At 41.1% G+C, this 17,404-nt stretch overlaps 1 protein-coding gene across 1 annotated transcript in view; it reads right to left on the reverse strand.

Annotated features, from left to right (window-relative positions):
* The window catches only part of SLC5A1 (solute carrier family 5 member 1), a 28,591-nt gene that overhangs the window by 1,751 nt on the left and 9,436 nt on the right, over nucleotides 1-17,404 (reverse strand). Inside the window, exons 3-13 of the mRNA XM_076352850.1 lie at nucleotides 16,248-16,352; nucleotides 13,796-13,855; nucleotides 13,344-13,448; nucleotides 8,727-8,832; nucleotides 8,426-8,506; nucleotides 7,085-7,305; nucleotides 5,431-5,566; nucleotides 4,537-4,644; nucleotides 3,269-3,419; nucleotides 2,477-2,645; nucleotides 220-435 (exon numbers count right to left, since the gene is read on the reverse strand). Coding sequence (XP_076208965.1) covers nucleotides 220-435; nucleotides 2,477-2,645; nucleotides 3,269-3,419; nucleotides 4,537-4,644; nucleotides 5,431-5,566; nucleotides 7,085-7,305; nucleotides 8,426-8,506; nucleotides 8,727-8,832; nucleotides 13,344-13,448; nucleotides 13,796-13,855; nucleotides 16,248-16,352 — 1,458 coding nt within the window. The remainder of the gene's footprint in view (nucleotides 1-219; nucleotides 436-2,476; nucleotides 2,646-3,268; nucleotides 3,420-4,536; nucleotides 4,645-5,430; nucleotides 5,567-7,084; nucleotides 7,306-8,425; nucleotides 8,507-8,726; nucleotides 8,833-13,343; nucleotides 13,449-13,795; nucleotides 13,856-16,247; nucleotides 16,353-17,404) is intronic.

Here is a 17,404-nt window from a genome sequence, read left to right on the forward strand (position 1 = left end):
ATGGCATCCCAAATGTCTGTTAAGTCAACATTTAAGATTATTAGGAGTCACTGAAGATTTGTGACAGATGAATGAAGGCTATTTCCTTTGCTTTCTTACAAGGACTATATGATGTGGGTAGCTGAAATGTCAGGAGGTAATATACCAAGTACCAGTGTTCAGAACTAGTGGTTTCATTAAGTTCCATTTCTTGAGGAGCAGGACTGCAATAGTACTCACATGTACATCAGGAATGGGCTTAGTCATGAAGGAGACTGCCAGGATGACGATGGCGGAAACCCCAAAAAGAATCATTGCAAAGTAAAGGTAGTGAATCCCACAGATGACGAATGGGCAGTTGGAAGGGGTCACACAGTTGCCAGTTCCATAGGCAAACTCTGCAATCATTCTACTGAGTCCAGTTAGCAGCCCAACCATCAGGCCCCAGAAGGCACCCTGCAGACAAAGTGACGGAAGTTATCAAAAGGAGTAACTTCAGGCATGGAAATGAGCTCTAAGCTCTGAATAGTTGCTGGAGGAAACATGAAGGTAGCTATGTGTTACATTGGCTTTGGCACATGGGTTTTAACCCAGATACTTTCAGTGACTCTGTTACAGCTCAGTGTACTAATACAACTAAAAGGGGCAATGACCAGCAGCCTGGAGAAAGAATATGGAGAACACCTTAACCAGCTGATTTCTCAAAGTTCATCCATCTCCACACAACGCTCGCCTTATACAGGACAGGCTCTAGCCACAGACTACACATCCCAAGGGTTGTTCTCATATCTTTTTACCTTTGAGGGCTAAATCCCTGACTGTTCTAGCCTGACGGAACCAGCTAGCAAGTGTGTGTCATTCCTCCTGACATACGTGTCTGGTTTATTTTCTAATGACCTTGTCAGTAATTAATTAAAAGTTAATTCTTGACACTTTTGGTGGATGTTTTGCTGCTAGGTTTATATTACTCTAGCCCAAAGTATAAAAGACACACAGGTATGTCTGGGCACAAATTGAAATACGGGAAATTCTGTTTAAACATAAATTTATTTCTTTTTTACTATGAGGGTGATTGGAACAGGTTACCTAGACACATTGTGGAGTCTCCATCCCTGGAGATATTCAAAACCCAACTGGACAGGACCTGAGCATCCTGCTCTTGTTAGCCCTACTTTGAGTGGGGGGGGTTGCACTAGTCCAGAGGTGCCTTCCAATCTCAACCATTCTGTGAGTCTGTGAAGCCAAAAAACTAATGATGGTAACACAAATTTATAATTCCTGATCAAAAAATATTCTAGGTTTAACGCTGGGTTTAAGAACAAAACGGTTTTAATTATTCAGTGGTCAAAGTCACAAAAACGTTTTGGAGTAGGACAAGATAGTTAATTCCATTTCTAGCAGAAAGAAGAATGATTCTGAGCAAGAAATGTTGATAAATCTTTTAAGTAATTACAATATTGGAATTTATCTTATGCAAGGCTCCAGTTCTCAGAAGCTTTGATGCTCGTCTCCCCTATTTACCCAAATTTAAAGTGTGCAGTGTACACAACCCCCCCAAGGATTATACTGAATTCTTACTCAGGTAAAATTCCAGCTAAAGTCAATGACAGGTTTCCACGAAGGGCACAAAGATTTAATCCATTTGTGAGGTTTAGCCATATTGGGATAGGAAATGGAACATCCCTTGTGTATAAAACAGGTTTTTCTGGGATATACACACAAATAACCATTGAACTGATCTCAAGAGAAAACAGTGAGAAAAGAGTTCGAGCCATATTCAAAAACCTCCTCTCTCTAGGCTTTCTCGTTGAACTCATCCTCCTTGGAGCAAACCTGAGCAATAGGCAAGTATTGTTATTCCCAGTGTTATAGAAAAGAAACCAAATTCCTGAGTACCGAGTTTTCAGGGTGTCTGAGACCCCAGTTACCACGACTGGCCTATGGTCCCGTCAAAGCATGTGACAGACCTCATGCCTTCTGAGTAACTTACAATGGCTTAAGTACAATATTTATCAGTTCACTGCTCTACCAATCAAAACCAGTGATTCCCAGACTGGGTCCTAAAAGCAATGGGAAACAATGCATAAAACAACAGCATGTTTGTTTAAAAAAGTGTTGACAAAATATGTAGTGGTCATGAGGAAGGTGAAGGGTGGTATGTTTTGTAAAGCAGTTTGGTGGCCAATATCCTAAAAGATTACTTTCACATATGTCACCATAAATTATCCATTTGACACACTTCTTGGCAAAGTGATAGATAACCTAAGTTTCAGAGCTATCTAGGAATTCCTAGGTGACTATTTATCGGATTAGCAAAGAACTTTTTCAAACTCCTCTCTGAAACCTCAGGTCCTGGGGTATGGAAACACAGAATCCCTGGGCTGTAGTAGGATCAAAATAAACAGAAAAAAGTTGCTAATAAAAGACACCAAAACAAAAAAGTTGTCCTAATGCCTAAAGGAACCTGCAGCAAACCTGTTTCCTAATTTGTACTTACCTGCTCATTGACCCGCTTGCAGAAGACGGCAAGCAGGAAGACAGCAGCAATGGGAGGTCCCAGGTAGCTAGTAACTGACTGAATATAGTCAAAGAGCTGCCCACTTTGAGCTGACTGCACCACAGGAACCCAGGCAATGCTGATGCCAATTAAAAGTAACATAAATGCCCTGTAAACATAGCCAGATATTCAATTAGCCACCTGCTTAGAAGCATCTATCAGAAAGAAAAAAACAGCAATTAATCAATAATTTAAATGTCCATTTTGTATTTCAACCAGCAAAGTCAATTATAATGGCCAATTACCATTGAACAAACAAAAGAAATCCAAGCTGGATATTGTGTCTGTCAAATATCGGTCAGCATACAGCTAAACTTGCAATCAAAACACAGAAAATCACTTTTTTCCCGTTGTTATGTCTAGAGACAAATCAATAGCAGATCAACTAGAAGAACTAGTTCATTGATGCTGTAGTATGGCGTAGCATAAAGCCCATGAAGGTATTTTAAAACAGTTCCCTTGGAATAGCAGAAGGAAGTGTTGAGAATTAGTTTAGCTACTTCATGCACCACTGTCAATTAAATTGGAAGCAAGGTCTTTTTTTTTTTTCCCCGAAGGGAAGTGTACGGTGGGACAGCCTGTCTGGCCACAGGAGGCCACTGCTGCACTGCCCGCACACTGCGAAAGCAGGTTTTCACCCAGGCATTTAGTGCATTTTTTGGAGGCTGCAGTCTGTAACGCATCTAGTGCTCGCTATGTTTGTACGGCTGGGGAAGACTCGGCTGCACTTACCTTCCAGCTAACATAAGCTCTTTCTCAGATGGTCGTGATCGAATTTTGGTATAAATGTCCATAGTGAACAAAGTACTAGCGCTGTTAAAAATGGAAGTCAGGGAGCTCATAAGGGAGGCCAACATGACTGACAACATCAGACCCCGCAGACCTGAAATACGAAGATACGTGAACTGAGATGAGCATTCAGTGAAGAGTCTCAGTACATGGCACCATCCGTAGTGCTTGTCTGACCCTTTGAAGTCAGCCAGCTATGAGTGTGTCTGGCATATTCATGTGCTGATGCCTGCCTCATGTTCTCTTGCAATGCAAGCAGAGTGATGTCTGCTGAGCTTTGGAATTATTTATTCCAAATTATTATACGGAATTATTTATTCATATGCTGTCTATTTACAGCAGAGACAGGGCACCTCTTGAGCTTTTGGAACATAGATACTTGTTTTGTGACTGCTGTCTGATTAAATGCGGAAATAAGAAGAAAAAAACACTAAGCAGAATTTCACCAACAGTTATAAAAACAACTTCTGTTGTTTGCAGGTGAGTGCTCACTTGCTTGCAGTGTATTTGTAAACCAGTTGTTTGGAAAAAAAACAAAGTTTCTTTTACTGTTTGAAAGTCAGAGTAAGCCACTTTTCCAGATGGTATGATCTAGTCAACACAGTATGGGGAAGTACTGTAGTATTTTAATAATACTATGTACAACAGTTATAATACGATGGGGAAGTACTAAAGATATCAGGGAAGTACCATGGTCTGTATAATATCATAATCTGTCTTTCTAGCCTTATGAACCAGCTCTGTGGTTTTCTGCAGAAATTTATCTTCTATGTATACATTGTCCTCTCCAGAGTGGTGCCTTATTCTCTCATTGAACAGGGGACAATGTGTACATAGAGTATTTCCTCCTCCCACCTCAGTGGGTTTAGCAGAAGGACTGCAGGTGTATACCTCCAACTCAGAAATCCTGGCAGAGAGAGTCTGTTATAAATCATTGGCTAAGTAGGTTATTTTTTACCTTCACAGAAAGGGAGCTCAATTACCATTTCATCACCCAGTATTTGCCAGCTGAAAGCTGACATTGTCAGCGTGTAGCTATTCTGCACCTACAGCTACAACTAATATAGACTACCCCTTTGATTAATAGTACATAGTTCTAGCAAGAATTTTTGAACTAAATATGGGACTTGGGCTCCCTCTATCAGCTGTTTTTACACTCTGGCAGCCTCACCTTTCCTAAAACAAACAAACAAATACAGACAGTGTCTTACCATTTGGCATAAGCTCCACTACCATTTTTGGATAAGCAACATTTGTACAGCCAACTGCAGTGCCACAGTACTGCTGGCAGACTTCAGGCACAACACAAGCCACCACATCTGAGGAGAGGATAACAAGACAGGGTTAGACAAGGTCCTATAAACAACAGATTGCTCCCAAATTAGTAGAGCTTCTAAAATTTATCTCTGTGTTGAACCACTGGATTGACATGCTTGATATCATCCTTGGCCTGCTGGCAGGGAGGAAGGTGATTCTAAGCCTCTATCCTTCCTTTCCTCTCTAAAAGAATACTGAAAAGTGTTGGAGGTCAAAAAAAAAAAAAAAAAGAGATCAGCATTAATTTGTCAGACCAGGGCTGAACAACACAAGGAGAACAAGTAGAAGAAGCAGCAGAGGAACACTGGAAAGACCTCTCCCTCCAACCTGAACATCTCTCCTCTGCCTGCTGTTAAACACACTGATAGTAGAGAGAAGGGAGATTGGCATTTCCCCCACACCGCACTCGGGACTGTGCATGGCCCAAAATATTGCTGTCTGTGACTGATGACCCTCTTCCTCTGATTCCCAGCAGAGTATCAGTCCTGAACAGCATTTTCCACTCATTCAGCCAGAGTGGGGCTGTAACAAACATACTGTGGAATTTCTCTCCCCTAAAACCGACAGCAAGAGCGTTAGCAGAAACCTGGGATCAGGGAAAAGAGGAAGACCTGTGGCTTCTTACAGTGTAGCTAGTTTTTGTCCATACATGTGCCTGGACAATTTGCATGACAAGATGACAATCTAACAGGTAGTTTGGAAGGGACAGAGAATAGGAAATTAAGAGAGATTGGCAGTGAAATATAGGCAGCAAGAAGAAATTTGCATTTCTGTATACACATGCATACCTGTATACAAAATTCGGCTGATCATTCCAGGCATCACTATGATAAACATGGGCAAGAGTTTCAGGTATCCACACATGATACAACCAGCCTTCACATGGGACATATTCTTGCCAGAGAGACATCTTTGGACAATAACCTGTCAATGAGACATGGCAAGCAGGCGTGATTCAACCAAGAATAGCATTTCCATGAACATACCATACCCAGTTCCAGGTATAAGGTACTTCTTAATCTCTGTGATAGTGAAAGAGCCTATTTACCATTGCTGTCACTAGGAAAAATGAAAACTACATGAAAATCAAAGGATATATTTGAAATAAGTCAGGGAAAATATCATTTATCCAGTGTATGTTTAAGAGGTAAGACTCTTTCTCACAAGATGTTCTTAAAGTAGATAGACTAAAAAGCCAAAAAGGAATAAAGTATTTACCTGAGCAATAGCTACAGTTACATTGGGGGGTTTGTTCATTTGTTGACAGATTGTGAAGATCATATTTCTCACAATTCAGAATGCAGTGAGATCACTTGCTAGAGATTGGACACGTTCACGTGTCGCAGTTGCAGGTGCACACTTTCCTCTACTCATGTCAGTGCGATCTCTCGGGGAAACTGGATGGTAGGTTTTAGGGAGCAGGAAGGAGGATTGGGGAAGAGTCTGCAGACTGAAAGACCTGACATATAAAGAACATCCTCCAAGACTGTGCATGCAAAGATGAAAGCCGCACAAATAGGAAACAAACTAGTATTACTGAATGGGTGTCCTGGTTTCAGCTGGGCTAGAATTTTCTTCCTGGTAGCTGGTACAGTGCTGTGTTTTGGATTTAGGATGAAAATAATGTTGGTAACACACCGATGTTTTAGTTGTGGCTAAGCAGTGCTTGCACTAGTCAAGGACTTTTCAGCTTCTCATGCCCTGCCAGCGAGAAGCTGGGAGGGGGCACAGCCAGGACAGCTGGCCCAAACTGCCCAAAGGGCTATTCCATACCATGGGACGTCATGCTCAGTATATAAACTGGGGGGAGTTGGCCGGGGGGGGGTTACCACTGCTCGGGAACTGGCTGGGCATTGGTCAGCGGGTGGTGAGCAATTGCATTGTGCATCACTTATTTTGTATATTCTCTTATCATTATTATTGTTTTCCCTTCCTTTTCTGTCCTAGTAAACTGTCTTTATCTCAACCCATGAATTTTACTCTTTTTTTTTCCGATTCTCTCCTCCATCCCACTGGGCAGGGGGGAGTGAGCGAACAGCTGTGTGGTGTTTAGCTGCCTACCAGGTTAAACCACAACAATGGGGAATCATATCTAGACCCAGTCTAACAAGGATCATTTGATGCATGGTTTCCTAAGTAAATGTTCATATTACAACCTCTCTGTGTTTTTACACATGGTCACACACAAAAAGTGAGAAAGGAATTATACACAGTATCTGCTGGGCACAGCGTATAAGAAAAATTGAAAGAACACCCTTTCCATTTTCTCACACGGGGGAGGGGTTTAGAAACCAGAAACTGAGAAGTCACTGACCAGTCTTGAAATAACTGCCATTTCCGTGACCCAGCTTTGAATTACAGCGGGGGAAGAGTACCCCTAGATCACACTAGGCTGCAGAGTCTTGTGTTCAGCATTTCCAAGGCATATGGCTTCCACATTACCTGATCTGTGCACCAGTACCACAAAGCAAGGATGCTCAAACCAAAGAGGAGCCCTGGCCACGGCAGATCTCCAGTGACGGCATCTCGGAAGATGTGAAAGGAATCCTTCCGAGGAGTGTAGCATTCTGCATTAATCGTAGTATTCCCGTAGGAGATATTGGATGGAATTGCTTCCATGTACTTCCGCATGAAAACATCATACCCTCCTACTTCAGAAAATGCTGAAAAACAGAAAGTAAAAGTAGCAATAAAGCATTTAATACTGAAATCTCAAATAGAGCTAGAGAATGTGAGGAGAAAAACCTCCTTAATACGGATGTAAAAAAACCCTAGCCAGTATACACCAACATTTTCAGAAAACAGTGTTTTTTAAGTATTCACAGAACCTAAGTACCAAAGTGACCTTTCCTTTTAGGTTTCTGTATAGCTCGCAAACATTGGTTTAGGCTCCACTGTCTCAACATCTCTTATACATGCCTTGCCAAGAAGTGAAATGAAGTTACGTTATTTCCACACACTGTTAACCTAGGGAGAACCTAAGGCAGGGTCTTACCAGGTTAGGTCAGTCTGAAGTCATTTCTGTTGTAACAATGGTGGAATAATTTAATTTCAGTGAAAGACCTAGCTAGAGGAAAACCAAGCGCTGAGTAACTAGAAGGATAAGGAAAGGACACTACAAATTCACAGAATCTTGTCACTACTTCTTTCTTTCTTATGATCCCTTCCTATTAGTTCTGTTTAACAGCATGATTTCTGTTTTAAAATGCATATAGTCTTCTGGACACACACATTGCCCTATGCATAAACATTCAGTTTGTATCTTTTGTCCAGCTAGCAATATAATGACATCCATAGATCAACTACAAGGCTTACTTAAAATGTTAATATGTTTGGGTTGTTTTAAGACGAGCTAGCAGCTAGAAACAAGGAAAAATCATGCAATGTGACCAACAGCTCTTCACTTTGAATCAGAAATTTTCATGCATTAGCATCTGAATATCTATGAAATTATAATCTTCTTAAAACAAGATACTCTCTGAACTTCTCAAGAGTATCATCATCACCTGCAAACAGCTCTGCTTTTACCTCATTAGCCATCACAAGTCCTGTTCTGCCATGGGATGATATATATTACCTACACATTCACCTGTGCTTTGGCGATGGAGTGGTCTCAATGACTAAAGCGCTTGGCGATATGCCTATTTTCTTCCCTGACAAATAGGTATATGAACTGAAATCTGCTGGTTAAGATAACAGGGTTCCACACTGCAGGATCCATTTCCATAGCCACTGTGGGATTCGTGGTTGAACATTCCTGTTTAATTCATCTGATTTACTTACCAAATCCCATGAGAATAAAGGATCCCACTACCATGATAAATGTTTGTAAGGTGTCTGTGTAAATCACAGCTGCAAGGCCACCTAATGGCAAAGAAGTCAAGACAAACAGGTTAGCCTCTGTGCAAATGCCTCAGTGGAAATACTTTTTTTTTTACTTTTCTCACCGCCTCTCTCTTTCAAAGACCACTGTAAATGACTCCCCTTTCAAGTTTTCATTTCTCCCCTCTTACCCACCTCCCCTCTTCTCTTTTTTCTGGCTCCCCTAACCTCTTTGATTTATCAGACTTCTCTGCAAACTCACCTGTGATGGTGTAAAGAGCAGTAATAGCAAGCAGGATGATTATGGCCAAATAAAGATTCAGCCCTATGGCCAGCTGTATAAATACAGCTCCAGAGAATATATCTGCCTGTAAAAGAAAAAATTATAGATTAAGCAATGTTTAAATTCATGATGATGGCACATTACACATTCATGATGAGGGTACTGAAATATACAACTCCCTCCTTACAGTACTGCACACACACACACAAAAAAAGTGCAAAATGAAAATAGAGATGATTTTAGTACAACTGCCAGACTCCTCTCAGTGCCATGCTGCTTTCAGTACAAGAGTTGTAACACTTCTCAAAGAATTTCTAGATCTTTTTCAATGGCTCCTTTTAGCTAGACACAGAGTCACGTCCCTACTCTGTGCTTACATACTGAGAGACAGCTTAATAACGAATTACTTGAAGCTCAGGTTACACTTGCTCCTATGTGCACGGATGCACTCTGTGACACCTCCAAGACATGGCATGGTTCTCTTCATTTAATGCTACTTTATAAGCCTCTTATTTTTTCTTTACTGGTTGCATACATGTGGTATAGCTAGTCTTGCTGGTTCAGGACAAATGGTAATTAAAGGCAAACATCTTATCTTATGTCTATTTCTAAGTTCCTGTCAGAATAATTGACATCAGTTGGCTAACAGAAGAGACCTTTAGCTCTTGCATAAGAAAGGAATTGTTCAGGTTTCAGAGTAACACTCTGGGATTTTAATCACATTAAATCAGTTCCTGATTTAGAGATAATTTGCATCAATGTTATTTATCCAAGTTTGCAATCAGAATAATCAACCCCAGTGCACTTGTAATGCATTACTGTAAATTATGCTTTCATTAGAGGTTTGCATCTGTACCTATCCTTGCTCCTGAGCACCCAGTTCACTGGCTCATCTCCAATCCCACCTGCATGCCTCCCTTCTGTGTACCACACCACCTATACGAGGACTCTATACAGGGAGTCCTATCCTCATTTAACATTACAAGCCCTAGTGGTGTGCAGCAAGCTCAGGAGCTGGAAAATGCTGCAGGAACTGCCCATATGCAGGGTCTGAGAAACAAAGATAAACAACATTACATGTGCCCTGCAGCAAAGCCTGCACACACAATTACTGCAGGGCATCTGCTAGGTGGCAGCTTGCTGGAGGAGCGGGAGGTTCCACAGGCCAGGCTGCGGACAACCAGAGCCTGTGATCACAGAACAGGCACTTGCACGGCTTTTGTCGACGGCTAGGCTGAGGTAAGGCAGGTCAGATATACTAATAAGCAGTTACGCAGTCTGGCTAGCTGGGAGATGCCAGATGAAGAAACCCTATTCATTCCAGAGACGCTGAAACCAAGACTGCAGGGTATGATCTCACCCTTAGTTCACTCTCAAGAATGAGGAAGAGGTATGGACCTCTGCAGCAAGAGGCCTTCCCTACTGCCCTGACGTGCAGAAAACAACTGTGAAGCAGTGTGAATCACAACAGAGGTCCCACTCCCAGAACTCCACCTCTGGAGCAGCTTGATATGATTTGATTTCTTACAGGTTTTAGTTTGGAACTGGGAACCAGGACATTTAGCTCTTAACCCCAGTGGCTGTTAGAGCATATCCTTTGTCCCTTCTTCCTGTGGGAATATTTTTTTCCTATCTTTTCACACCACTGACCATCTTATGTCCCAGATCTTTCTTTTATTGGTCTTGGCTTTAGTTTAGCCTACATAGCCTTAAATATTAACGGTGCTAAAATGACCCCCAGAAAGAAATGTATAGTTAATTATTTAGCATCCTGAGCAATGTATCAGCTTCTTCGAATTGCTGAGTTACCTTCCAACTTCACTGCTCCTCCCTCCCAATTAGATTATTTCCTTCCAATATTTCCTTGTTTTTCCATTAATACTCTTTTATGGACACTATTTAATCCTTATCTTATCTCTGAATAGAGTAAATCTTTCCTTTACATCACAAGCTCTCTCTCCAAAGCCATCCACAGATCATGCAGGAACAACTGGCAGAACACATGCCAATTGAGTGAATCCAGCTGCAATGTTAATGTGGGATTCAGGGCAGTGGCACATACTCTTTACCCCCTACACCATGCAGTCCTAAGAGGAGGTTATCCTTCTAGCTCCTCTTCCCCCAGTAAGTCTATACCCATATATTTACTACTGAAATTATGCACAATGAATGTAAAGAAAATGCTGTAATACATTCAGAAATTCTGGTTTATAATTTCTGATTTCTTCAAAAGCATTCAGGTCTTAATTGTCATGTCATAATTTAGTCCATTACTCTCCATCAAGATTTTATTTTTACTAGGCCATTTTGTTTGGCATAGTGGCCAATATCAGCAACACTAGTGGCTAGCAAGCCCCTGAAAGCTGCTACGGGCATTACTTACAAAGCCCTGCATGCTTAGGAAGCATGTACATGTGAGGCACCTGTGCAACAGAAATCCTTTGGGCTCAAAGATTACGTGTGTCCTGATCCCAAAGATCAACACCTTGCAGCATGGCCTTGTCTGGCAAGTGGTTGATTAGCCACAAAACAAGGTAAGAATTCAATTAAAAATACACAGAAAATGTGCAGGAAAAGAGAGAAATGGTAACGACCTTGTACAGAGGTGTGCAAAGGGAATCTGATCATCACATGGTGGTGGGCACTGTGCCAGAAAGAGCATGCCAGGAGTTACACGAACCAACGTATTATATTGTTCACTGGAAAGCACAGTAATAATTATACTATTAAGAAGATTAGATAATATTTTAACACATAAGGAAGCAGCACATGAAATAACTACCCCAGAAAGACGCCGCCACTCTTCTACAAGGATAGGAGGCAGTAAGTATCACTGTCAAACTGATAGGTGTGACTACCTGTTAAGGGAAGGGCAGAAACTTCTGCCTTCTATATCAAATCTCAGTAAGCCGCAAAGATCACAAGGCAGTGTTTGCAAAGGCAGCAGTCACGGAAGTAAAATGCAAATCTCCAAGCTGGCTATGGCATGGATTGTCAACACATGGGTATGTTTGGATATACAACGTACCTCTGGGAAGCGAGACCTGTGCTAGCTTCACCTAGCATGCATATCTCTACACAGCACAAAGAAGTTAGCTACGGTCCAGGATGGAACAGCCCTTCCCTTTCTGCTTCTGGAGCTGGTTCATCTGGAGACAACTTGGGCATGGCGTTGCATAGCATGGTATAGAAAAACCTACTCTGACATCCTCTGACAGTACCTGAAACCTCCAAGGACTTTGACTGGTCTGCCTATTCTGAATAAGACATGGCAAGTAAATCAGACCTGGGCAAATCCTGCCCTACCGAATATAGTGACATAAGACAACAATGCAGAAGGCATGTTTGTATACTACAGAAGTCTGAGCCACATTTGTACATGGGACAGACACTGTCAGAGTTGTTCTGGGCAGATGGGGGGAAGAAGAGAAATGGTTACAGGAACTTGTGCACCAGATTTTTCCCCTGCATGGCACAGAGACCCAGCTCCATGGCAATTCCCGACACGCATCTGGAATAATTGGGTTGACGGGAAGCTGGGATGGGCCACTGGTAGAGTGGGGCCCAAGTAATAGGACTGTGAATCATCTGACTGGAAAAATTTCTCAGCTGCTAGAGCTGCCAGAACTCTCTGTCATACCTGGGATTTCTGATTATGGTAGTTAAGCACAACAGCAGCAAATCAACTAATCCTTTTGAAATATATGGAAATCCAACTCTGAGGCCAGCTCCACAGTACCAACCTGTTTAATTTATAACCTTTCTAAGGATCAGTTATCGTAAAGATGTGAGAATGAGAGCAAAAGGCCAATCTTTTAGCTTAAATTGCACCATTATCACTCAGCTCCCATTCAGAGGGCAAAGAGTAATCTGCCATGGCAACTTCTACAAAACAACAGACTGAGCTATGCCTGAACTGTGGACTTCTTTAGAGGCTTGGTAGTTTCAAGATATATGGAAAATACCAGCTGCCTTCACTAGTTCACAGCAACACAACCACTTACTTAATACACTTGCCCATTAAAAGAATCTCTCGTCTTCCCTCCTTTCACCTCAGCTGTTATAATTTCCCTCCTTTGCATTTCCCCACTCCCTTATTTTCTAATTCCTATTATTCTCTTTTTCTCCATAGCCCTCTTGCTCTTTTCCCTCATCTATATTACTGACAGCATGTTCACCAGAGGATGCTAAAACAGATAAATATGAAGTTTGGGGACAAAAATTCCTGCCACATGTTTCACGGATCCCTAGGATGATAGACTGCAAGATCATATAAGTTTCCCTCGACTCTGACTTGTTCTAGAGGAGAACATAAGTAGAAGTAAACCTTAAAACCTGAAAAAGAAAGGGGAAGCACAACAAGCATCAAGAGACATTGCCAGGAAGGAAAAAACTTGGATTGAAGAACAGATCTGGATACACAATCTCCCTAGACAGAATGAAGAAAACACAAAATCATATTTTTACAGTCCTTAATTCAACCAAGGGCTCCAAATCAGAAACAATTTACCAATTGTGTGAGCAATATCGTAAACGGGAGTTTCTTTTCTTTCGATCAATGTAGGACGGAAGAAATGCTCTAAAAGTTTTACTTACTGAGATCTTTGTGAAAATATACAAGATCAGGGAAAGGACTGACAGGTAGACCTGAATCCGTTTCCCACCAAAACGCTTCTTCAGATACTCTGGCATTGTCACCACCTGCAGGAAGGGTAGATAAGGTTTCAGATAATGGGGAACAGATACAAAGCAAATTAGAGGAAGTTTTTTGCTACTCAGATACTGTAAGAGTGGAGGGCAAAGGGAGGGGAGCTGCAAATGCAGTTGCAAGAGCAGCTCCAGGAATCAAAGGAGAACAAGGAGAGAGTACCAAGTGCTTCTCAGCTCAGGTCTCAGAACAGAGAATCCTCATTTTTCAAATACATACAGACATAATATAGTACAGTTCTAGCATGCTCAGATCTCGTGCCATTCATAATGGCTTTGCAATATTCAAGACCTGATCCGCAAACATGAGCAGCAAAGTGTAACGTACTGTTTTGACTTACCCCAGCTTTGATGTAGATGGGTACAAACAGCCATCCTAGAACAACCACAAATATCAGAGCCTGCAGCCAAGACAAGATCAGCTGAATTAGCCCCCTCTCTCTAGACAGCACTCCCAAAGACCATTTATCAGACCCAACAGCAGCTAGAGACCATTGAAACCACATAAACCTGGGTATTGCGGGGCTCGGGGGGAGGAACGACTGCTCTGTCCTTTGATTTACAGTCGAAAATTTGGGAATGAAATCTTGGCCAAAAAAATTGTCAGGTATTATGCAGCCTGGATTTCATGCTAGATGTCCCAGAGAAGCACACATGATAATAATACATTTTCTAGAAACACAGCTGATTTCTGCTCACAGGATTGCCCTCTAGTATCAAAGCACCACTCCACTAGCATCACCAGATTATCCCAGCCCTCTTCAGAGCAGGCCCAGGGATCCTGGTTTAATGATGGTTAAAATGCAACCAGCCCGTAAGACTACCATTTCTGGGAAATATTAAGGAAGGTGAAGCCTGCTGCCTGAGACCTATTTGCTAGCATCTTGATCCCAGAGACACTAATGCAGGATACTTTCCCACCCAGAATCAGGTATGCTGCAATGGTATGTTGTGCCACCTGCAAATCTAGGTACTGGGGAGAGCAGCACTTCTTTTGATTATTATTTTGATCATTAACTGCCTTCTGCACTGGGTCTCTGTGAGATGGCCGTATGTTCTACAACAATCCCACATACTGTACAGGATGTACCACATGCATTTAGTTAAATATTTTGTATTTCCACATTACCATTTCATAATATGTTTTGTGTTACCATGTGTATTTTGTGAACTATAGATCTTATTGTATTGCAGTGTCACAGTTTTCTGACTTAAATGGCTAGCTAATGCTGTCTGATATAGAGTTGTACATATTTAAATCGACAAATATAGAACAAAATCCTGCTCTCAGAGCTGCACTCTGCATTTATTCTGTCCACAGGGCTTAGACAGCTTTATTAACTGTATCTTTTAAGTTCTGCCCTTAGATCAAAACCATAAGATGGACAAGAAATATAGGGACAGCTTCTGCTGTCATACTAATACAAATTAGAAATAATTTCAGTGGAATAATAGAGATACACAAGCACGATAACAGTCAAACTTAGTATCTCTTTCAAGAGGAGAATCAGATTATACAGTCAAGAGCAGTATTTCCACCATGTCTAGTAACCTGTACACCAGTCCCACTATGTCATAAGTAATGAACTACGTAATGTATCTGCTCAAATACACACCTGCATCATTGCTTCTTCCTAAACAACAATTGTTGTGCACTGTGTATTGATATTAGTCCACAGAGAACCTCCCAGGAGATGAAGTGTTAGAGGTGGATATGTTTGAAGAAGCATATGGGTCCTAGAGATTTGAAAACCATGAAATTCAAGCAATGTTTGTTCTGTTCTGTTTTGCTTAGTTTGGGTACAAAGAGAAGGGAGATCAGGTTTCTTACAGGACTAGTGTAAGCAAACAGAGAAAGATGACATTAACTGTGCATATCTCATAGAGTTCATTTTAGCCTTTATCCTTCTTCTTAAATATTTATATCATATGAGTACTTGACTATTTGCAGCAACCATCTACTTGCTAAGGAAAAAAGCCAAATCCCTCAGGGTGGTATGCTTCTTTCACTGTGCAGAATTATATGCAAGGAAAGTATCGACCTATGTACGCTCATTAAGTCCTTGGTGTCATGGTATAATGCTTTCCATGAAGGTGAATTCAGCAGAAAAAAGGCATTATTATCCACACCCACAGAGCCTGAGAATACAAGGAAATGGACTGAATTAGCTCATGTGAATCTCCATGCTGCTGCAGTTAACACTACCCCTGGTACCCCAAGTAGTTCATTTAAAGTCAGCTTGGATATCTCTACCCTATACTGCAACCATAAACAAAACACACACATAATTAAAGGAAGGAGAAAGTAAAGAGGAAAAGATTTTTGGAATGCAGATTGTTGTGAAGGATGTCCATAATTTCTTATAGCCTGTGAAGAAATCAAAGCCCCTTCAACAACACCTACATAGCAAAATGCTGTAAAAAATACTATGGATTACAAAACTGATAAATTCTTCCCAACATCCTGCAGTCTGAAAGTGCTCTTTATAAATACTTGAAAAGTAATCAAAAGATACGTATAGAGAAGAGAATCCACCAATTAATTTGGTTCAAATGCTCTCTAAAAAGCCTCATTCAACACAAAAGGGTCATCTTCTCCCAGTGGCTTGGACAAGGACCAAGGAGGATGAATTAAATAGTAGATTACATTGGCACTTACTGGTCTGTACAGAAAACAAGTGTTGCCAAGCACAAACTTTGAGAGTCCTAAATTATTAGGCAATGTTATTTTGATTAACTTTTGCAGATAATCCTGATGTCAGAAATATGTTCACTTAAATGCATGCCACTTACATTCCATTCATATCCTCCAATGGCAATTCCTCCAGCTGCTGCTGTTCCTGCTATTCCCACAAAATGTCCACTGCCAATGTTACTGGCAAACAGAGAAGCACCAATCTGGAAACAGAAAGAACAATATTTTGCTCTTAGGCCCTGTTCATGGTAACTTGAAAAAAATCATGTTCATTTGGCATTTTGAACTCATGCCTATCTATCATCAGATGGTGATGATGAGAATGATTGACAACCAACTTCCTTGACAACTTTCAAGACTCCCTCTCATTGTTCCCCCTCAAACCTGAGACTCCAGCCATCATATCTACAACAATGAGAATGAATAGGATGCTACACAGAAGATCTTCTTCCAGTTGAGGCAAATAGTTTATGACACCAACATAGATTTTTAAATATTTGCAAAATTTGACTAACTTACATTTGGGCGATATCCAAACAATTAGGGAAGAAGACTATGATCTGTCTTGCTCAAGGAGGAAACGATAAGTGCATACCCACTTGTTCAACTGGCACTCCCTATTTCATATTCCACAGTCTGTGGAACTACATGTATCATGGGTGAGAGTTGTACAGACTTTGTACTTGGTTCACTTTTAGTCAAAAGATATTCGATTCCTGAATTAAATTCTGAAAGCTGCACGGTAGAAATATCTGCTGAGAACGTGCTTCTGGAAGATACAAACAATAGCAAATCAAGGAGTTATATTTAAGAAGTGCTGGATCTCTAAGACCCCCAAATATCGCACTGATCATACAAACAGAACAGTGGGGAGAACGTAGGAATTGATGAACAGGGAGAGTTTAAAAAAAATGAAAGGTTTATGTTGGATTACAGACAGGCAGGAGCCGTTCACGAAAGAGAGATTGTGCCAAAAGATCTAATTCTTCATTGAATAGCTCAGACAATAGAAAAGATTAAGAGAAATGGTATGAGCTTCATTTCCTCAAAATGAAACCATTAAAGGCAGCAGAAACACCTAATGATAATTTACAAGGTCAGACATTGAAGGATGCAGGGTGAGAACTCAAGCATGAAAAAGAGGTTGGGTTGGGTATTGTAGGCAGAAGACGTGTGAGCTGAAGTAGTTCTGAGATGAAAAGAGGCGAGTGAGCATTTTTTTATTCACTTCCTTTTTTCTTTATGTCTTCTGAAA

Source organism: Aptenodytes patagonicus, chromosome 15 (assembly GCF_965638725.1).
Source record: "Aptenodytes patagonicus chromosome 15, bAptPat1.pri.cur, whole genome shotgun sequence".
Lineage (NCBI taxonomy): Eukaryota > Metazoa > Chordata > Aves > Sphenisciformes > Spheniscidae > Aptenodytes > Aptenodytes patagonicus.